Raw genomic sequence first — 21,089 nt, 5'->3', positions numbered from 1 at the left:
CTTCTCCATCATGGTAGCCCTCAATTTCCCAGGGTCTTAGAAAATTTCCCCAAGGGTGGGGTGGGGTGGGGGCTCGCAGTAGCTAAGGCCAACCTATAGGGAGTAGGAGGCAGGTAGTGAGACTGAAGTTTTTCCATTTTCCAAGACCTTTATTTCCTGAGATGAATAAATAATCAGCGGCTGAGGGGCAGGGGTACAGAACAGGAGCTGGCAGCATGCAGCTGGAAGGAGGAGGCTGTGATGGGCCCACCCCTGGAGGGAATCCCCCCTCATCCTGGACAGGGGCCAAAGCCCACTAGCAGCCACCACAAGGAGATACTTTTTTAAAAATTCACACACATTGTGAAGCCTACCCAGTTCCCCCAGGCCAAGATCTCATGGCATCCATATTTAGGGCTATTTTTTCACCCCAAGGGTCTCACCTGCCTAGGTGTGAGGTGTGGTATTTACCCCGCTCAAAAATAAAGCAAGCTGCCTCAAGTGTCCAGGCAGGAAAGAGGCCTGACTTCTGGGGGCAGCCTGGATAGGAGGAGATCCTGCAAATGTGGCAAGGATTATCTGCCCTTGATGAAGCCCTCCAGCACACGGTCGCTGCGCTCTGACAACCAGTAGCCAGTCATGGCCGCCACAGCCCCAATGAAGATGGCGGTAAACACCAAGTCACCCTTGGCAGCTAGTGTGGCCAGTGCACAGATGATGACACCGAAGAACATCTGCTGCAGCACCACCAGCTCATCCTCTGTCATCTCCGAGAAGAAGCCTGCTGACTCTGTGAGGAACAAGAGAAGCACCTGTCACTCCCCCGCTGTTCCTGGAGCTTCCCACATACCTCATCATTGCTGCCACATGGTTGCCCAGCAAGCCGGCACATGATGTCATTTACTGCTGAGAACAACTCCAACGGGCAGTTATTGTCCCTGTCTCAATAAATGGGAAACTGAGGTTCAGAGCGGTGAAGAGGTTTGCCCAAGATCATGTGGTGGGCAAGTCTGGAGACAGCCTGTGTACCAGCCTGGCTCCAGAGCCAGACTGCATGGATTTGACTCGCAGCTCTGCAACCTGCTTGTCATGTGGTCCTGGGCAAGTTATTTCATCTGTCGGCATCCTAGTTTCCACCCTGTAAAGTGAGGATGAGAATAATACGAACAGCACTGGACCTATTGTAGAGGCGAAATAACTTAATACATGCAACAGGCTTGGAACAGTGTCAACACATGGTAAGAGCTGTGAAGTAGTCACCATCGTCATCATTGTGGTTGTCCTTCATCTCAGAACAACAGCCTGCAACAGCTGTCAGCAGCCCAGGGTAAGGACTGGCCCCAATGGGACAGATAAGAAGGGAGATAGGGGGGATTTGACACCAAGTGCCATATTCTTTCTGCCTTGGGAGGTGTGAGGCCGCTAAAAGTCAGCCTGGGGATCAGATGTAGGGTTTGGGTCTCATTGCAGCCTTATGGGGGATGGGTGGCAGTGGGGATGGGGCAGGGCCTATGGCTGCCTGGAGAAGGGGCTTGCCTGCCCTCCCCCTGGATGAGGACCTCCCTTCCTCAGGTTTCTGGGGGCCACTACAGGGCTCACCTGGGATCTGCTCCTTCACACAGACGCCCTCCATCTGTTTGTAGCCCTCGGCACAGACACAGCGATAACTGCCCTCGGTGTTCTCGCACTGCTCGTTCTCTCCTGGACACACCTCTGTCTCACATTCGTCCACATCTTGAGGGAGGGTGAGGCGGGGTCAGACCCCCACTGCCAGGGTCCCACATATGGCAGCCCTGACTCCATCTCATTCATATCCGGACACCCCTTTGCCCTTGCCCAAACAACATTCCACCCTTCCTTCCCCTGCCCTGTCCACATTCCAGCTCTTCTCAATTTGTGGTGGGCAAGGCACTTCACGGTGTCTGTGCCCCACTGGCAGGAGACTCACCGAGACACTTGGAGCCCACCTGCTGGTAGCCAGGGCTGCATTTCTTACAGCGGCCTGGCCCTGCCCCCATGCAGCCCAGGCAGGCCTTGGCACAGTCTGGAGAAGGGATAGGAGAGAAGAGGGTGAGAGCTGCCCTTAGGCCCGAGGCGGATTGTGGAGGGGGGGAAGCCTTGCTCCAGAAGAGGTCTGGGGGGGGGGTGGTTTTCTGGTGCCTGAGAAGGCAGAAACTTGGGGGAAAGGGCATGGAGCAGCCCCTTCTACCCTTCCCACACTCCTTCCTTACAGGATCAGCACTTACCTCGGCACTCATAGGAGCCCTCTGTGTTCACACAGAACTGGTTGGATCCACAGCTGGCTCGTTCCGTGCCACACTCATCGATGTCTGCAGGGAAGCAGGCAGGATACGGATTTCAATCCCTATCACACTAACGGGGAAGCTGAGGCCAAGGTTGTTGGGGAAGGGACCTGCTCAGACTCAAATAGCTTGGCAGAGACTGCCGGCTGTGTGCCAACACGAAGGCAGAGGTGCAGTAGGACTTCGGGCCGCCCAACTAAAGATGACATTTTCCAATCTGCCTTGCAGCTAAGTGTGGCCTAATGATTGAGTTCTGGCCAAGAGGATGTAAACAGAAATGATGTGCTCCACTTTTAGCTTGGCCTTAAAACAACAGAAGTGGACTCTTCCATGCATTTTCTTCCCTTTCTCACTTCCTGAGTGTTGGTCATGGAACATGGAGGTACCTCAAGCAACAAAAACATCCCAAGGGGATGACCACACTGTAAGACAGAAAGTATCTGGGTCCTTGAATGCTTGTAACAGGTGGAACTTCCTTGCCAGCCTGGACCACTTGTTTTAAGACTGTGGTATAAGATAAAAATAAACCTCTATATTCTTTAAGTCATAGTCTTTGGTGACCTTTCTGTTGTAGCAGCTTAGCCTTTACCCTCGTTTATATAAATAGCTACACAGAGACCAAAACCAAGTCTTGAACCCAGGCTTCCTGACCCCAGGTTAAGTATCTTCATTTCCCTGGCTAACTCTTCCTCAATTTTCAAGACTTGGCCTAAGGGATACCTCCTGCAAGAAGCCTTTCCTGATTCCCCACCTCTACAGAGCTGGATCAGGGGCATCTCCAACTGTACAAAGATCGGTCTGTACTCTAGGTTACTTTTCTGCCTTCCCGAACAGGTTGAGATCACCATGAAGTTGGGAACTGTGGTGGTCTAGCCCAGAGATGTGTGTGCTGATGGGGACCAAGTCCAGGCTGCTGCTTTCCTCCCCAGACCTAGGGCTAGGGCCTCACTCACCTACACACTTGAGGTGATGCAGGGCCCAGCCCTTCTTGCACTGTAAACAGTTGGACTCCTCAGGTCCCGAGCAGCGGGCACAGGGGCCAAAACAAGCTGGGTGAGAAGCGGGAAGTGTGAGGGTAGGCAGGCAGGCAACCCATCTGCCCTTGCCCAGCCCTGCGCCTCTTGGCTACCTACCCGAACATACCAGATGGCTGGCGTTGCGCTCTGCCTCAAAGTAGCCGAGGCCACATTGGCCACAAGCCTCGCCCCCATAGCCGGCCTGGCAGTCACAGTGCCCGCTGCCCCCTCGAGTCCCTTCCCCTTCACACCGCCCATGGCCACCGCAGGGCTTTTCTGCGCCCCCAGGACAGGCTGTGGGCAGATACCAAACCAGGTGAGATCATAAACACAATCGTGAATACAGAGAATATTTCCCCATACCATTAAATATTTTTGGAGAGCAAACTCAATTTTAATGGCAACATAATATTTCATCATAAACTATATGAAATTTACTTAACCAATACCCCACTGTGGAACAGGTTATTTATAAATCTTTCCTCTTATAAAGACTGAATTATCATCTTAGTCACTCTCCCTTTGTTGTTGTTGTTGTTTTTTGTTTTATCTATTTTTTATTCTTTGTGTCACTTAGTCTTTTATCTGAATCTTCCAGAGTTTTCTAAAAGGGGCTGGTAGTAGGTTTAGCTCCTCCCTCAGGACTGTGTGATGACAATGGGGGCTTCAAAGCAGCACCCGCCTGTCCCTAGGAAGATCGCCTTAGTCCAGGGGATGGGGCCTGGTCTGATCCATGCATGGGAAATGGGGGGTGGGTGGGGCCATTTCTCACATACATGAAAAAAACCATAGTCCCATCTGACTCAGTCTAGCCCACTTATCTTTTTTCAGAGCCATTCCCCACTGATTTGCTCATCTCAACAGCTCTCAAAGGCAGATGAGAACGAAGGTCCAGAGAAGTTATGAGGGCAACCTGAGCTCACACAGCCAGCTATGCGGTAGAGCCAGGACTGGATCCCTGACCTTGTCAGTCCCCTCATCCCCCAAGAGGAGCTTGAAAAACTCACGGAGGCAGGAGGGCCCGAAGGTGCCAGAGGGGCAGCAGAGCTTCAGGGAATCTGAGCAGAGCCACTGGAAGAGGTCTGGGGCTTCCTGCTGCCTGAGGGGGTTAGCAGGTGGGGATGATAGTGAGGGGGGCTGAGACAGTGTCAGAGGTGCTATCCACCCCCCACCCTCCCAAAGAACCTGTGATACAACCCTTCTTGGATATAAGACCCATAACACTACCCAACCAACACCCTCTCCCCATTTGGCAGAGGGGTAAATTGAAGCTCAGACTGAGAACTTGGGTACCCCCCAAGTCCTTAGCAGACCTAGGTTTGGAAAAAGGAGTCAAACCAGGACACAGGCCCCAGCATGCACCCCCCTCTTTTACCACCAGGTCCTGCCTATGGCCCCCTCCCTGGGAAGCCCCCCATCAACTCACTTGTGAAACCACCAGCTCTCCACCAGCTCCTCACTCAGCTCTAGCAGGCGGTGGCACTCAAAGTCCGATTTGCTGCACACACTCTCGAGCACCTCTACCAGGCGGGTCTCACTGAACGGACAGGGCAGGGATCGTATGAATATGTTCTACCCCATCCACCACCCTCCTTAAGGTCTCCTCTCCCCCCACCCTCATGCCATGACAATGTCAAAGGAAAGGCCGTAGGGCATAATGGAAGGGGTACTGATTAGCGAGTCAGACAGACCTGGGTTTGAATTTAGTTGAGTGACCTTGGGCAAGTCACTTAACCTCTCCTGAACCTCTCTTTTCTCATCTGAAAAATGGAAACAATACCTGCCCTGCATGTTTGTTGTAAGATATCTCAGTTCCTGCATTTTCACAATGGAAGATAATACCCTTGCTGCGTATATGTGATTAAAAATACATCATGTAACAAGTGTTGGCAGGATGTGGAGAAATTGGAACCCTCCTACATTGAAGGTGAATGGTGAAGGTGAATGGAATGAAAGATGGTGTAGCCACTGTGGAAAACAGTTTGGCACTTCCTCAATAAGTTTAACATGCAATTACCATATGAATCAGTAATTCCACTCTTGGTTATATACCCAAAAGAATGTTTGTTCAAACAAACACTTATACACAAATGTTTGTAGCAATACTATACACAGCAGCCAAAAGGTAGAAACAACTTGGGGCGCCTGGGTGGCTCAGTCAGTTAAGCGTCTGACTTCAGCTCAGATCATGATCTCACGGTTCATGGGTTCAAGCCCTGTGTCAGATTCTGTGCTGACAGCTCAGAGCCTGGAGCCTACTTTGGATTCTGTGTCTCCCTCTCTCTTGCTCGTCCCCAGCTCGTGCTCTGTCTCTGTCTCTGTCTCTCTCTCAAAAATAAACATTAAAAAAAAAAAAAAGGTAGAAACAACCCAAATATTCATTAACTGAAGAATGGATAAACAAAATGTAGCATCCATACAATGAAATTTTATTAAGCTTTAAAAAGGGGTGCTTGGATGGCTCAATTGGTTAAGTGTCTGAGTCTTGATTTCGGCTCAGGTCATGATCTCATGGTTCATAAGTTTGAGCCCCACACTGGGTTCTGCACTAACATTGTGGAGTCTGCTTGTGATTCTCTCTCTCTGCCCCTCCCCAGCTTGCTCTCTCTCTCTCTCTCTCTCTCTCTCAAAAATAAGTAAATAACTTTAAAACATCATGATAAGTGAAAGAAGCCAGACATAAATGGGTTCCAATGGAATCAGCAATCCAATGGACACAGACAGCAGAGTAATGGTTGCCAGGGGCTGGGGGAAGGGGAGAACAGGGAGTGATTGCTTAATAGGTACAGAGTTCCTTTCTGGAGTGATAAAAGTGGCCTGGAACTAGAGAGTGGTAAAGACTGCAAAACACTATACATGTACAAAATGTCTCTAGTGGTAAATTTTATGTTATATATACTTTACTGTAATAAAAAAAATTTTTAAATATGTATACACACACACACATATATTATGTATATATATATTATGTATTTAAAGGGTCTGGCATGTGCCTGGCATATAGGAAGAGACGACTTAAAAAACAAAACACAAACAAAAAACAGGAGCCACTATACAGCCAAAAGTGCTCTTCAGGTTATCTTGCCCAATCTCATTCCTAAATGAGGAAACTGAGGCCCCTGAAGGGAAAGGAAAATGACCAATGTTACATGATAACAAAACCTTTTGTTTCTAGTGGGCATCACTGTTTAATCCTTACCACAATCCTATGAGATAGTCAAAGCAAGTATTAACATCCCCATTTTACAGATGAGGAAACTGAGGCTCACAGAGGTTAAGTGACCTTCCCTAGGATACATAGGGTCACAACTGACATCCAAGTCTGTCTAACTCCAAGTCTTTGCTGATTTCTTCTCTTCAACTTGACTTTTTTTTTGTTTATGTATTTATTTTGAGAGAGGGAGCACAAGTGCACATGAGTGGAGGAGGAGCAGAGAGAGAGAGGAGAGAGAATCCCAAGCAGGCTCTGAGCTGGTAGCACAGAGCCTGACACGGGGCTTGATCTCACCATGAGATCATGACCTGAGCTGAAACCAAGAGTTGGATGTTCAACTGACTAAGCCACCCAGGTGCCCCTCAACTTGACTTTGAAAAGTGGGAAGGCCTAGGACTCAGGCCTTTCATTCATTATAGTCTCATCTCATTCCATGGTTTTATAATACTGACTATATGCTGATGACTCCCAAATTCATATTTCTAACTCCTACATTTCCCCTGATTTCCCCACAGCTAAATCTAACTCTACTTGGCTGTTTAACAGACCTCCCAGCCCAATATGTTCAAAGAGAACACCTGATTCCACCCCTCCTCTAAATCTGGTCCTGCCTCAGTTTTACCTATACCGTAGAACATCCGCACTATTCACCCAGTTGCTCAGTCCCAAAACCTAAGGACTTTTTATTCTACTTTTTCTCTCATACCCCATAATGATTCCACCATCAAACCCTATCAGTCCATCTGCAAAATATACCCAGGATCTGACCCGTTCTCACCATGTCCACCACTAGATTCCACACTAGCTCATGCTGCTGTCACACTTAAGACCAGCCTCCCAAATGTTCTCCCTGCTTTCTCCACTCTGGTCCCTACAGTCTTTTTGCTACATCGCAGTGAGTGATCTTTTAAAGGTATAAATAAGACCACATCACTTCCCTGCTCCAAACCTTCCAATGGCTTACCATTACACTCAGAATTAAAATCTAACTCCGTTCTGTAACCTTCAAGCCCCTCTGGCTTCATGTTGTACCATTCTCTCTTCTGCTCATTCCCTCCCAGCCTCTTCTCAAATACATCAAGCTCAGTCCCACTCTGTCTAAATCCCTTCCCCGACTGTCACATAGCTTGCTTCTGTACTTCAGGTTTCTGTTTAAAAATTTTTTTAACGTTTATTTATTTTTTTGAGACAGGGAGAGACAGCATGAACAGGGTAGGGTCAGAGAGAGAGGGAGGCACAGAATCTGAAACAGGCTCCAGGCTCTGAGCTGTCAGCACAGACCCTGACGCAGGGCTCGAACTCACGGACCGCGAGATCATGACCTGAGCAGAAGTCGGATGCTTAACCGTCTGAGCCACCCAAGCGCCCCCTTCAGGTTTCTGTTTAAATGTCACACCTTGAACATCACACCTCCCACCATTCTGTAGTCTATTCTTTCCCTGATATGACATTATCTATTTACTTATTCACTGTCTCCTCTACTAGAATGTAACCTCCTTAACAATGGGTTTTTGCATGCCTTATCTACTGCTGTACTATAGATGTTCAGTGATATTTGTTGAATAAGGACTCCCCAAGAGTCTCCAGGCCCCCACCAGTAGAGCAGAGATTGGGAGGTGAGGTGTACGAACCCACCTCTCCAGCCCCTTACCTGTCTTTGTATTTGGACAACTTCTCTTCCTCCCAGGCAGTATTTCCACCTCCGAAGTTGTCCCGGATTGTTCTCTCCAGGCCCTGGAAATGGAGAACATTAGTAATGGCTAAGTACAGTGCCTGACACATTCTAGCACTTTGGTATTTCACTCACCAGGGAACTGAGGCAGAGAGGCAAACTGCCCAAGGCTATATACAACTAGTAAGCAACCAAGCTAGTACCTGACTCATGCAGTCTTGCATCCCAGAACTCCTCTCGACCCCTGTGCTATAATGGCTAGGCCGCCCCCCACGAGGCTGCTCATGCACCCACCTTGTTGAAGCTGTCGACCAGTCCACGGCAGGTATGACATGGATGGAGCTCAGTTGGGGGAGAGGACTGGGGAGACGGAGAGGGCTGGAGCCAGATGGGGCCTGGGAGGCTAAGGAAGAGACTTAGGCCCCAGAGCAGAGGTGGGACCAGGCCTCTGGGGGGCAGTGAGGCCATGTCTCACCCAGGCTGGGAACCTGTAGATAGAGGGAATGGGGATGACTCACTGGAGGAGCCAGGTGAGAAAGAAAAGGGTTGGCTCTGAGGTGCCGCGGGTCTGGGAGCCCAGATGTGTGTTATTGTAAGAAAAAGAGGCTAGACTCGGGGGTTCGGCTGGGGGAGGGGAGGTGGTGAGGAAGGAGCCTATTCTGCAATTCCAAGATGGTAATAAGTTATCCTTGTCACGGTGGGAGAGGTGGCCTGAATCCTTGGCAAAGGAGAAGTCAACTCATTGTTTTCAGGCCTGAATATGGGTTCTTAGGCCAGGATCAGCAGAATTAGGGAGAATGGGTCAGAGTCCAAGTAATAGGAGAGTAGAGGCCGGATGGGCGGTCTTGGGGGGAGGAGTCCGGAACGGAACCCGGGTCTTGTGGGGAGGAGCCCGGATCCGGATATGAAGAAAGGGGGTCAGGTTAGCGGCCCGCAGGCTGCAAAGACGCGGCCCACTAGTCGACAGGGGACGATCCAGATCCGCATAGGCTGCGGGGCAGGAAGAGATGACCCACCCAGCCCGCGGGCGCCGACGGCTGAGTCTCCCCAACGCCACCGCAGCCGCTGGCTGCGTAAGACGTGCAGCATCCGCCAGCTCCGCAGTCTGGGGGGCGGGGCCTACCCACAGCCAATGGTGGTGGCCCATGTGCCATTGCGTCATCCCACGTCAGCCAACCGGAGGCGGTGCCGGGCTGCACCTGTCCGGGTGTTAAAGGGCCGCCGGTGTGCTGATCGGGTAGTGGCGCGGTCACAGACACATGCCGGACGCACGGATAGAAAAATAGCGTCTGCCTTTATTCAAGTTGTCTCCCCTGCCTCACGTGCCATCCCTCGTCCCGTCCTCAGGGTCCCCGGGATCCCCGGGAGCCTTAAGCAGCTGGTCCAGGGCAGGCTGCAGGGCCTGAGACACTAGCCTCGCCCTCTCCCTCAGCAGCCCCGGGCGGGGGTCGCCGGGTTCCTGCAGGGTCCCCAGGAAGCCGGGCAGCTGGGAGGGCAGGGAGAAGACCGGCACGCTGCGGAAAAGGGCAGGCACGGCATCTGAGTGGAGCAGTCCGTCGAAGTAGGCCCCGACGTAGCGGCCAGGCGCCCGGCCCTGCAGGAAGTCAGGCAGCACGCAGCTGAGCGAGGCGGCAAAGGCGTCGTGCGGGCCCTGCGGGGCGGGAGTCGAAGCCCCGTCCTGCAGCCACTCCCGGCACAGCACCACGGCCCCAGGTGAGAAGAGCAGCACCACCACGCCGCCCTCCTGAAGGGTCTGGCGCCTCTGCGCGTGGAACCAGGCCAGGGGTCCCTGCGCGCTCAGTTCACGACGGCTCCACAGGTCCACGGCCACGCGCAACGGCAGCTGGCACAGCGCCGACGCCAGGGCGCTCACTAAGCGCTCGAAGCCAGAGTCCTCCGCCGAGTAGAGGAGCAGAGCCGCCCGGCCCCTGGTGGCAGCTGCCAGAAAAATCGAGGGGAAGGGAAGACGTGAGACGGCCCGAGGCCGGCCCGCTAGGGGCGGCCCCCCGCCTGGCACTTGCTCACACTTACGCCCCGCGCGGATGTCCTCCTTCAAGAGCCTCAGCCACCCTGTTAGGGGAGAGGGGCGGGGAAGCCCATGAGCTAGGCTGCCACCTTCTCAAGGGGAACTCCCAGCCCTGTCTCTGGGGAGTGCGGAAGCCCGGAAGCGCTCACCTTTCACTTGGTCCTTTCTGAAAAGGAAGAGAAGGAAAAGCACAGCGGCAAAAAGTAGGCAGGCCAGCCACACCAGAGCCCAGCGCTGGTGAACGTCTAGGAGACCCAGAGGAGAGGATACGCTAGTTAGATACCATACACTTTCACCCCAATTCACAAAGGAGAAAAACTCAAAGATTTAAAAGATCTCGGGGGCTGCGATATGTGACTGACGGACTCAGAGAAATGGAAAGATTTGCCCGAAGTCCACAGCATGTAGTGTCAGAGTCAATATATGAACATAGATCCATCTATTTGGGTGACCTTGTTTAAGTCATTTCATCTTCTGCCTCAGTTTTCACCTTTGTAAAACTGGGTTAACACTAGTACCTATTTCATAAAGTTGTTGTGAGGACTACATATATTAATACTCACAAAGCACTTACAATGCCGGGCATAGTAGGTGTTCAAATGTCAGCTAAGATTGTCTCCTAAGCCTAGTGTTGCTGGACGCTTGACCTCACTCTCTTGATGACTCCAACAACCTTCCAAATGGTGTCCCTGACCTCTTTTTTGCCTCCAGTTCATTCATTACATGGCAGCCCCAGAGACCTTTTTAAAATACAAATTTGATTATAGCCTTTCAGGAAGCTCCCACTGCTCTTAACATAAAATCCAATTCCTTACATCAGCTCCCAAAGCCCTAGATGACCCTTGCATCCTTGTGATAGAAGTCTGCCCCTGAAGACCCTCTAGCCACAATGGCCACCTTGAAGTTCCTCAAAAAAGCATTTTTCCCCCACTTCACTCAGCTCAGCCTTCAGAACATGTCAAACCTTTTCCCGGCCTCACCCCATCTAAGTCAGGTCCTCATTATTTGCATTCATGGTTTTAGACATTTTATAGCAAATGCTTCAATAACTCACATTTACTAAATGTAAGTGATTGTTTAGCTAATGTCTTTCTAGCTTTCTATGGCTGCGGTGGGGGCAGGGATTGTGCCTTTTTGGTGATGCTAGACTCTCTGTGAGCTCTCGTCTTAGCTTTTGAATAAAGGAAGGAGTGTCCCTCTGATTGATCTGAGCCAGGGAAAGACAGGCCATTGCATGTGCTGCCCCTAAGACTGTCTAGATTCCAGCTCCTGGTATGGAGGGGGAAGGGCAATTCTTGTAATACTCACACTTGTCCATGGGGCAGGCCCACAGTGCCCTCAGATCATCATCCCACAGCTGTAAAACAAAACCAAGACCATGGCCCCACAACACAAGTTCTGGCCAGCCTGATCTCCAAATTTCCAGCCTCAGCTATGCATATTTCTCTCTCTCTCACACACACACACATACACACACACACACACACACACACACACACACACACACACACACTGTAGTTCCCCACAAGCCTCTCTTCTCTGCCTTTGATCATGCTATGCCTACTGCCTGGACTATTGCCTTCCTCCTTGCCAGATCTGGCACAATGTCCTTCCTTGAAGCTTTCCATGGAACCCAATGCTTAGCACATATGAATTTGGTTATCTGTTTTCTGGTTTCTAGCCAGCAGTGAGCAACTTGGGAACAGGAACTATGCTTCTTCAACTCTTGGCTTCCCTAAGGCTGGACACACATAAGCACAAATAGATGGTGAGTGGGTACTAGGGGGACAGTGAGGAGGCCCCTACCTAGGAAGAGTGAGCGTTTCCCTGGTGCCCTCTGTGAGGCACAGGAAGAGATGGAAGAAGTTAAATACAGAGTTTTAGGCCTATTGCCCTTGGGCATTGGAGCAGGGCCCTCCTGCCACCTACTCACCTGCAGACACTGGCCTGACTGCAGATCTTGTAGTAATTGTTCTCCAAGGCGAGCTGCCCTCTGCCAAGACAAAAGGGGACTATCACCTAGGGGTACCACATTTAGGAGACCACCAAGCTGCAGCTGAGCAGAATAGTGGGGGAATGGGGCATGGAGATTATTACTAAGAGGCCTCTGAGAACAGGAACTAGGTCTGAATCACCCCCACATTCCCAGACACCAGCACAGGGCCTGGAACCGAGGAGGGGAAATTGAATATTGTGAAAATTTGAGGCCAGGCTTGAGATAGAACTGGAAAGGTGCATGGAGGAGGGTCCCCTAGCCCTCACCGTGGAGGCCCTGCTAAGTAGTGGGGTGCAGCCACTGGGTTCCAAGGCACAGAGTGATCTGTTGTTGTGGGGGTCTCGTGTCTCCACCAACAGCATATCATCCTTGAGGGGCCCAAGGGAGTCTGGAAAGGGTAAGAGCCCAGTCTTGAGTGAAACCCAAACTTGCTGGAGCCTGCCACTTGCCCCCCCCCCCCGCCCATTCCTGTGCCTGACCTTCACCCCCCAAGAGTTGGCACTTCCAGGCTTCATCCCTATTACAGTGGCCCTGCCCCAGCCTTCTCCAGGCTTCACTCACCAACCCACAAGCACTCTTGCAGCTGCAGCTTCTCCCAGCTGCTCACCTGCTTAGAAGGGGCCAAGGTTAGGAGCACAGGAAAAAGCTAGAGCCAAGGCCATAAAGGGTAGGACAGTAAGGGGAGGCCTGTCATGTGGGGGGGGGGGGGGTCTGCACTCTGGACCTAATCTTAGGCAGATCAGGGTTCAAGGCTGGATGATTAGCAAATACTTCATTTTTCTCAGCCTTAGCCTTGTGAGAGTGTCTGTGCTAACGGGCCTTATGACCCTAAATTAGCTCTTTTCATGTCTTTATACATTCCCTTCTCATCTAACCACCTTCACCAAGAGGCCTCATCTGACTGCTCCACTTGAAATTGCAACCCCCACCCTCCTTTATCCTTCCCCACCCTTCCCATAGTATTTAGATACAATTTTAACATAGTGTGTAGGTCTATTGTCTGCCTTTCTCCATTAGAACATAAGCTCTACAGGGTGGGAACATGTGTTGGTTTCAGCCACTACTATGAAGTATTTACTATTATCATCCCCATTAAACAGATGAGGAGACTGACATTCAGAGAGGTAAAGTGACTTGCCCAGAGTCCCATGGCACTGCTAAAATCAATACTGGAACTCCCAGAAGTAACTACTTTGTTCCAGTGACTCAAGGATAAAGTGGGTCCAGAAGACAGTGAATTATCTGGGGGGGTCCACTCTGGGTCCTGCCCCTAGCCCGGAGCTCTTATGCCCCCTTCTTACCTGGACACAGAGGTTGGGGTGGACATTCAGCAATGGCAATTCAAGTGCCTTCTGTGGAAAAAGAGTAATAGGTGGGGTCAGGAAATATGCCCCCCTGGGCTTCCACTTCCTTCCAGGAGCCTCCCACCGCTTCACTTACGTTTACAGTGACATTTGCTGGTGGCAGCGGTGGGACCAGCGACTGGCAGGGGCCCCCTCCTGGTGCCTGCCAACACAGAGTGGCCTCAGCAGGCAGCGAGCAGGGTGCATCTAGCCGCCAGCCCCTTGGGGGCAGCAGCTGCAGCCGGGCTGCACGCCAGAGGTTCCGATGTGCCCGGGGGTCTGCAAGGAGAGGGCGGGGTCACTGGGCACCCAGAACTCATCCACCTGCACTGTTACCACCATGGCCCCAGCCCCAGTTTGCTCACCTTCCCTAAAAGGGCAGATGCTTGTCCTGACAGAGTCGGGCTCTAGCGGCCACACCTGGAAAAGAAACTGGGTTCTACAAGTCAGTTCAACCGAGCTGACCCTCCAGGAGCCTAGCCTCTGCTATGCACTGGGGATGTATTCACTCAACTGATATTTCATAAACACTCGTCCAGTGTTTTTGCCCTTTGCAAAGCCCTAGAGTTGCACACATTTATTCTTCCAGCAAGCTCTATGCCAATTATCTGGCAACATCTTCATTCAACAGACTTTTAGTGAGTATCTACTATGTGTCTTAGCACTGTGGTAGGCACTAGGGACATTGATAATTAAATCCATGATCACTTTGTGTGAACCTACTATGTGCCAGGTGGTATGGTAAGTGTTAAGGACACATTCATTTATTCTTTCAGAATAAAATATATATATATACTCTTCTGTAGAAAACAGTAATGCGTATGGTCAGGAAATATGGCCCCCCGGGCTTCTACTTCCTTCCAGGAGTGCATAAATGTGTGTGTGTGTGTGTGTGTGTGTGTGTGTGTGTGTGTATATATATATTTTTTTTTTAGTAAACTTCACCTGAAGTGTGGGGCTTGAACTCTCAACCCTGAAATCAAGAGTCACATGCTGTATCAACTAAGCCCGCCAGGCACCCCATTTCTTTCAATAGACTTTTAAAGCATATCTATTCTTTGCTTAGCCCTGTGCTAAGATATAGAGATAATACATTAATTTACTCAGCACACTTTTAATTAAGACCACCCACTATGTAGCAGGCATTGTGCTTGGCAGTAAGGACGTTTATATCACAGCAAACGTTTCATGAATGTCTGTTATGTGTCCTATCACAGTGCTAGTTAGAGAGTTTCATTCATTCATTCCTTTAACAGACTTAATTAGCACCCACTACATGCCAGGCATTGTGCAAGGCTCTAGGGGAGTTACTAAATTTGAATTAGGTACTATTTCCTTACCTTCAAGGAAATTACAAATTCTCAGTTGTAGTAGGGATAAGACATGTATATATATATTAATAAATTGATCCCTCACTTATTGAGCATCTGTTATATGCAAGAAGAAATGAAACAGGTGCCCAAATAAGAAAGGAAGTGACAAATGGACAAGGAAAGACAAGTGCAAGAAGACTGGAAGATAAGAGAGGCCAGGGAATTGAGGTAAAGCTCTGGGAAAGAGGTGGCACTTGAGTTGGAAGGATTTGATTATACAGAAAAGAAGGAGGGGGGGCATTTCAGGTAGAGGGAATGACAGACATTAATGTCAGAGGTAAAACAGATGGGACCTGATGACCATTTAGACATACAATCAGATATCTTTCAGAGGAAAGAGGGGCACCAGGCTGGTTCAGTCGGTAGAGCATGTGACTATTGATCTCAGGGTTGTAAGTTTGAGGCCCACACTGGGTGTAGAGATTACTTAAAAATAAAATCTTAAAAAAAAGAAGAAGAAGAAGAGGGAAGAGCCAACACACAGAAGTCTGGATACTTCCTTTTATAAGAGTCCTATGAAGTTGGTATTGTTAGTCCTGTTTTACAGACAAAAAACAGGCTCAGAGAGGTGAAGTGACTTGCATGAGGTCACACAGCTAGCAAATGGCAAGAGTCAGGATTCAAATCAGTCTGAGTTCACAGCACATTCTCTACTTTCCAGGGGAGCACAAAGAGACAATTGGAAGAGTAGGGGAAGGCTTCAAGGAGGAGGTGACATTTGAATGGGGCCATGAAGCATAAGTAGGAGTCCTGTGGATAGAGGATCAGGAAAAGCATCCAGAGTCTGCAACAGGCAGAAGACAGGACAGCAAAGGTCAGGAGAGGGCTAGTCACCCTAGGGAGCAATAGTTCCCACCTCAAAGAAGAGAGTGGAGGATGGTAAGACAAGGAAGGTAAGGGGCACCCCCCTCATTAATTCTCCAGTACCCTTCCCCTGGCATCTAGCTGGACTCTTCTCTTACCTGAATACAAAGGCAGGGAAATAGATCTGTATGGTTCAAGGTAATGGTTTGTGGCCCAGTCTGTGGGACAAGCAGAAGGGGGAAAGTTGGAGAGATGAGGAGGAGGAAGGCTGGAGGCCAAAGTCGAGGAAACCAGGCAAGTAGCTATTCCCCCACCAATATTCCTTGCTTTGGGTGGGGGTCGCTGTGTTGTCTTCAAGGGTCCCTTTTGATAATGCACTCACATCCTTAGCATGCGCATCAGCCTAGAGTGGGAATGGACTTAGGGACAGGGAGGCCTCACCAGGTTTCTGTGCCACCAGGGTTTTGTAGGACCCTGGACCTGGTTCCAGTACAGCGAGAGGCCAAAGCGCTGATTCTCAGAGACGTCCAGCACCAGGTGCACATCATCACCATCGGCAGACACATTGAGCCAGGGCAGGGCTGTGCGGGAGGCAAAGAGACAGAGACCTCCATCACCTCTTTTACATACCCAAGCCTGATCACACCCCTTTGACTGACCCTTTGGAGTTCCTTCAAATTCCTGAGACTGGAAGGCCCCTAGAGGGCAGAGCCTGTGTCCTCATCTCAGACCAGACTTTGTCCCCAGCAGCCAGCCCAGTATCTTGACACACTCTTCTCCCTCTGCAGCCAGAAGGATCCTGTAACCACTGTAGGATAAATCATTCTCTGCTTAGAACCTTCTGATGACCCCCCAAATTACTTCCAGAGGTAAAAGCCAGAGTCTTTATAACGGCTTGCAAGACCTTACACAATTTGGCTGCCCTGACCACTGTAACTTATTTCCTAGTACTCTTGTCCTTAATTAATCTAGTGCAGACACCCTGTCCTCTCTACTTAAACACACCAGATACACTCCTGCTTCCAGGCTCTTTGTACTGGCTGTTCCCTCTGCATATGGAACCCTTTTCCCTCAGACACCCATATGGCTCCTTCCATAACTTCTTTGGGTCTTTTTTCACTCGAGTGAGGCTAACCCTGACTGCTGCAACCCCCAACCTCCTTATCCTCCTTTCCCCTCCCCAAATGTTCTCCACAACACTAATCAAGCTAACTTACTGCATATTTCACATTTCCTTGTGTTTATTGTGCCCTCCATCACCCCTACCTTGACCCTGACTCCCAGCTAGAATGTCAGCTCTGTGAAGGCAGGGATCTTTGTCAGTTTAGTTTACCAATTAATCTCCAGTACCTAGGACTATTCCTTGGGCAGAGTAATCACACAATAAATATCTGCTGAATAAGTGAATCATTGATTGCTGAATGAATGAAGATATGAAATGCATGATGTGTATCTGTGGCCTCAAAGCTCTGGTGCTGAGTAGTTTCTAATGAATTACCAAAGAGACAGGCCAAACTTAAGTTAAGGAGCCAAAAGGGAAATAAAATTGAAAAAATTTAAGAGCTCAAGAACATCACTGCTTATAGGTTGACCTGGGTGGTAGTTATGCAAGTGTATACATATGTAAAAATTAAGTGAACTGGACTTTGAACTTAGTGCTCTTTACATACTTTTCTGTATGTATGTTATACCCCAGTTCAAAAAAAAAAAATGAACAAAGCAAAACAAAATTCAAGTAGTACCTGGGAAAAACCATCAGAGCCTTGACTTTCTTAGCCCTTATTTTATGGCTTAACATTATTGTTATCTTGATATATGGTGTGTATGTGGGGGGAGGGTACCATAATCTTGACAACATTTTGGGCCTCTAGATGTCCCTGGTACTAATAAATAAATTTGTCATAAGGGAGATTCATCTTCATAGTCCCAATGCCTGGCACAGAGTAGGAGCTACTGCAGTTCATGTGTGATGAATTAAATGAGCTCTGTGAGCATTTGGACTGTGGCAAGCCCAGACCTGAAGCCACCTCCAAGGGTCCCTCACACACCAGACCCTGTCCCTCCCTCCTTCCAGCCCCGTTGGCCATAGTCCATCATACCCCAGCAGCTCTGGATGCTGTCCCGGACTTCCAGCCCCTTGCAGTCTGGGGAGAGATCACAGAAAAGCCACCAGTGGGGCTGGGGGCCAAAGAAAGAAGAGGAGTGGTCTGACCCATGGGGAGCACTGGGAAGGGCTCCCTTCCCCTAAATACCACCCCATCTATCCAGGGCCCAAAGCACCTTCCTCAAGCACTGGGAAGCAGTATCACCTGGGGAGAGGAGACAAGAGGGATAGACCCTGGGGAGGATAGGAGCTCAGACACCTGCCTGAGAACAGATGGGACAAGGAAGGGGATAAAAGCAGAATGGCAGTGGCCAGACAAGAAAGAGACTGGGGGTGGTGGGGCAGGACCTGGAGCCACTTACCAGGCAAATGCTGGGTGAGGTTGAGTTCCTTCTGGTACCTGGGCTGAGTGTAGGACCAGATTCGCACCTCAGCCCCCAGAGCAGCCTCGAAGCAGTCAAATACTACAGAACCCTGTGAGGAGAGGGGTGGCAGAAGGCTGGTAGTATAGGGCTCAGAATACAGACCAAGGGCTCTGAGCTCCTGTCCATGGACCACTCCACTCATCCCTTTCCCCAACCAATGATGCTATACTGTATAGCCTGAAATTCTCCCATTAACATTTCCTTTAAAGACCCTCAATTCTAAGCTAAAAAAAAAAAGGCTCCCAGTTCTAAAGCACACCCCCTCAGTAGGGGTGTCAGCAGGGCAGGGATAAGGGCCCTAGCTATTTGAGTCCCTGTGCCAACCCTGCTGTCCTGCATCTCGTGGTCAAAGCTAAGGTGATCAGAAACCCCTTCTCACACCCAGTGCCTCAGGGGTCCTCATGACAGCCCATTGAGGTGGGCCAGCAGATGTTCTCCGATTCTATAACTTTCCAGGCAAGAGGATATTGGCTGGGAGCTGGGGGCGGGAGGGGAAGTCAAAAGGCTTGAGTGATTTGGCCTGGGGTGGAGATATATCTTCCAAACACATGTGGCCTCCTGAGGTAGGAAGAAGCTCCAACACCCTGCACCACAGTATGTACACGGAGCAGACATGGTACAGCAGGAAGTCCAAGAACTAGATCCAGCCCACAGACTTCCTTTCTCCAAGCCTCAGTTTCTCTCTCTGGAAAATGAGGGTAATAATAATGCCTCGCTCATGGGTGTTTTGTTTTTTTTTTTAAATAAGTTTATTTATTTTGAGAGAGAGAAAGAGCAGGTGAGCATGGGAAGGGTAGAGAGAAGAAGAGAGAGAATCCTGAGCAGGCTCTGCGCTGTCAGCACAGAGCCCAACATGGGCCTCGATCCCACAAACTGAACCATGAGATCATGACCTGAGCCAAAATCAAGAGTCAGACGTTTAACCAACTGAGCCACCTAGGCACCCCCATGGGTACTTTTAAGGAGTACACAAGAAAGGGAAAATTAAACTTCCTGAGACCCTTTACTGCTGGGCATTACATCAGATGTTTTACACGTACCAACTCATCTATTTCTCACAACAGCCATATGAAGTAGGACTATTCTTATTCCCATTGTACAGACTGGAACACTGAGGCACAAAGGGCTGAAAGGGCTTGCCCACAGCCTTGCCATCAGCAAACAGAGCTAACGCACATGACAGCGCCTCATAGATGTCATATCTAGAAGATGGCTATTGGTATTATCATTATTTTGCATACCACAGACTGACCAGGCTGCACAAGGGCAGCAGGCACTTGCACCTCCAGTAGGACGCAGCGGGCGGTGGGGTAGGCCTGGAAGGAGAGCACGACTTGGGCCTGGAGAAAGGCTGTGAGCAACAGGGCAGGGGTTTGGTCAGGCCCAGGGGCCATGGGCAAGGCCGTGGCAAGGGGCAGTTGGGCCAGCCATCTTCTCCTCACCGTTTCTAGACTCCTCAAGCTCTGGATCAGCTGCTCCTCCAAACTTTTCCTCACCTTTAGGCTCTTCCCAGTGCCCTAGAAGGGCCCAAGAGCAAGACCCAGCTCAGGCCCCAGCTCTGGGCTGGCTTTGGGCTTGGCTTCATTCCAGAAAGCCCAGTGCTGAGAAGCAGGGGCCAGGCCTGGGGGGAGGGAGGGGGGGCGGGGGGGTGGGTAGACAGAGAGACCAGGCTGACATGGGGATCCTTTGGCCAGTGCTCTCCAGGAGAACACTGAGGATGCACAGGACTGCCTGCCAGACTCCCCAGTCCTTGTGCCCATCCCTGATACACTCACATGGGAACACACACAGTTATGGGATGACATGCTCACCATGCACAGCCAAGTGGATGGCCACACGCACACAGAGGTCACAGTCAGTCTCCTGGTAGCACCTCAGCACCAGCTCTGTCTGCAGGCGTGTGGGCACCAGCACAGGGCCTGGGGCAGACACGATGCTCCCAGGTAGGCAGAGCACGTCACCATCTGTGCATAAAGGGCAGGGTGAGAGCTAAAGCTGTTCAGAATCCATAGGGTAGTTGTACCTGACACCCCCAGAGGGACAAGGAGCTTTGGGCTCTTCCTGGGCTTAAGGTGGGTGTGAAAGGCATGGGACTGGAACATCCCTTCCGCCAACCTGGGCAGTTCTTTTCTTTCTAAAAGTAGGGCTACTCACCCCAGAGGTGGCAGGAAAGGCCCTGGGGAGAAGGTAAAGACGTGTTAGAGTTTATGCCACCGAATGTAGCCATTTTTCCCTGCCTGAGATCCCTGCCCACCTTTCCAGGGCTCCTTGTTCAAGTCCCTTCCAGGAGAAGACAAACTCCCCCTCCCCATTCTTCTCTTAACCCATCAGCACCAGACAGACCAGCCAGGGCAGTTCTGGCAGTAGTGACAGTGACAGGAGCCAGGCTAGGGCCCCAATGGGCCGCAGACTGAACCCTGAGCCTTCCCCAACACTCTTAGTGCCCCAGACTTACCGGAGAGCAGCGAGCAGTATCCTGAGGCCCCACAAGCCTCTCCAAAGAGAGGACCATGGGGCTTCGGCCCAGTGCCAAAGACAGCAGGAACCAGGGCACAGGCATCTTCCAGGTGCCAGAAGGCACCAAGGCCCAAGGCCCTGTCCTGCCCCCCCCAGAGGGGGGGGCAGACACGGTACCTTTATTCCCACTCAGCCCCAGGAGGGGCTGGAATCCCTCCTCAGCCTGGGGTCCCAGTGCGGGCTTGAGCACTCCCTCTCCTGGGAGTCCTGAATCCCGTCCCAGACCCAGCCAGAGTGCTTTCGTTTTGGCTCCCGGCAGGCAGCTGGCTGTTCCCGCCCCGCCCTGTCCCTCCCACCAACACCAGGCCTGGGAGCCA

At 50.7% G+C, this 21,089-nt stretch overlaps 2 protein-coding genes and 1 long non-coding RNA gene across 9 annotated transcripts; 1 reads left to right on the top strand and 2 right to left on the bottom strand.

Moving 5' to 3' along the window:
- Window positions 1–128: 128 nt before the first annotated feature.
- Window positions 129–9,310, bottom strand: CRELD1 (cysteine rich with EGF like domains 1). 2 transcript variants are annotated; one of them, XM_019428243.2, is made up of 11 exons: window positions 9,201–9,310; window positions 8,479–8,672; window positions 8,164–8,246; window positions 4,725–4,835; window positions 4,306–4,397; window positions 3,416–3,592; window positions 3,236–3,331; window positions 2,226–2,309; window positions 1,928–2,023; window positions 1,579–1,713; window positions 129–769 (listed from the first exon to the last, which is right to left on the bottom strand). In XM_019428243.2, exons 2-11 carry the CDS (start codon window positions 8,650–8,652, stop codon window positions 555–557), a joined length of 1,263 nt encoding a protein of 420 aa, XP_019283788.1. In that variant the 5' UTR covers window positions 8,653–8,672; window positions 9,201–9,310; the 3' UTR covers window positions 129–554. The 2 variants fall into 2 exon arrangements, with proteins under 2 accessions (XP_019283788.1, XP_019283789.1); XM_019428244.2 differs by lacking the exon at window positions 129–769 and adding an exon at window positions 1,006–1,117.
- On the top strand, window positions 1,117–2,825 carry LOC109254393 (uncharacterized). Its single transcript, XR_002074777.2, has 2 exons — window positions 1,117–1,306; window positions 2,213–2,825. It is a non-coding gene; the product is annotated as an uncharacterized LOC109254393 (long non-coding RNA).
- Window positions 9,311–9,459: 149 nt separating the features above from the next.
- IL17RC (interleukin 17 receptor C) lies at window positions 9,460–21,052 on the bottom strand. Of its 6 annotated transcripts, none has more exons than XM_019428213.2 (19): window positions 20,711–21,051; window positions 20,410–20,431; window positions 20,067–20,219; window positions 19,698–19,772; window positions 19,497–19,606; window positions 18,193–18,304; window positions 17,826–17,870; window positions 16,168–16,307; window positions 15,885–15,944; window positions 13,915–13,981; window positions 13,647–13,828; window positions 13,508–13,558; window positions 12,768–12,813; window positions 12,473–12,594; window positions 12,144–12,203; window positions 11,519–11,567; window positions 10,360–10,455; window positions 10,216–10,254; window positions 9,460–10,122 (listed from the first exon to the last, which is right to left on the bottom strand). In XM_019428213.2, exons 1-19 carry the CDS (start codon window positions 20,813–20,815, stop codon window positions 9,503–9,505), a joined length of 2,154 nt encoding a protein of 717 aa, XP_019283758.2. In that variant the 5' UTR covers window positions 20,816–21,051; the 3' UTR covers window positions 9,460–9,502. The 6 variants fall into 6 exon arrangements, with proteins under 6 accessions (XP_019283758.2, XP_019283759.2, XP_019283762.2 ...); XM_019428214.2 differs by having other exon boundaries at window positions 13,915–13,969; window positions 20,711–21,050; XM_019428217.2 differs by lacking the exon at window positions 15,885–15,944 and having other exon boundaries at window positions 13,915–13,969; window positions 20,711–21,052.
- Window positions 21,053–21,089: the final 37 nt, after the last annotated feature.

Source organism: Panthera pardus, unplaced genomic scaffold (assembly GCF_024362965.1).
Source record: "Panthera pardus isolate Hobbes unplaced genomic scaffold, ASM2436296v1 HiC_scaffold_8, whole genome shotgun sequence".
In the NCBI taxonomy this organism is placed as follows: Eukaryota; Metazoa; Chordata; class Mammalia; order Carnivora; family Felidae; genus Panthera; species Panthera pardus.
This window is presented reverse-complemented; position numbering and strand designations above follow the sequence as displayed.

Coding starts and splice junctions, on each gene's coding strand:
- CRELD1 (XM_019428243.2), bottom strand. CDS start 8,652: ATGGCCTCACTGCCCCCCAGAGGCCTGGTCCCACCTCTGCTCTGGGGC. Junction 4,836..8,163: donor TTGTCCAAATACAAAGACAG/GTAAGGGGCTGG, acceptor CTGTCCGTTCAG/TGAGACCCGCCTGGTAGAGG. Junction 3,593..4,305: donor CTTCGGGCCCTCCTGCCTCC/GTGAGTTTTTCA, acceptor ATCTGCCCACAG/CCTGTCCTGGGGGCGCAGAA.
- IL17RC (XM_019428213.2), bottom strand. CDS start 20,815: ATGCCTGTGCCCTGGTTCCTGCTGTCTTTGGCACTGGGCCGAAGCCCC. Junction 19,607..19,697: donor GCTTGAGGAGTCTAGAAACG/GTGAGGAGAAGA, acceptor TGTTGCTCACAG/CCTTTCTCCAGGCCCAAGTC. Junction 12,204..12,472: donor TACTTAGCAGGGCCTCCACG/GTGAGGGCTAGG, acceptor TTGTCTTGGCAG/AGGGCAGCTCGCCTTGGAGA.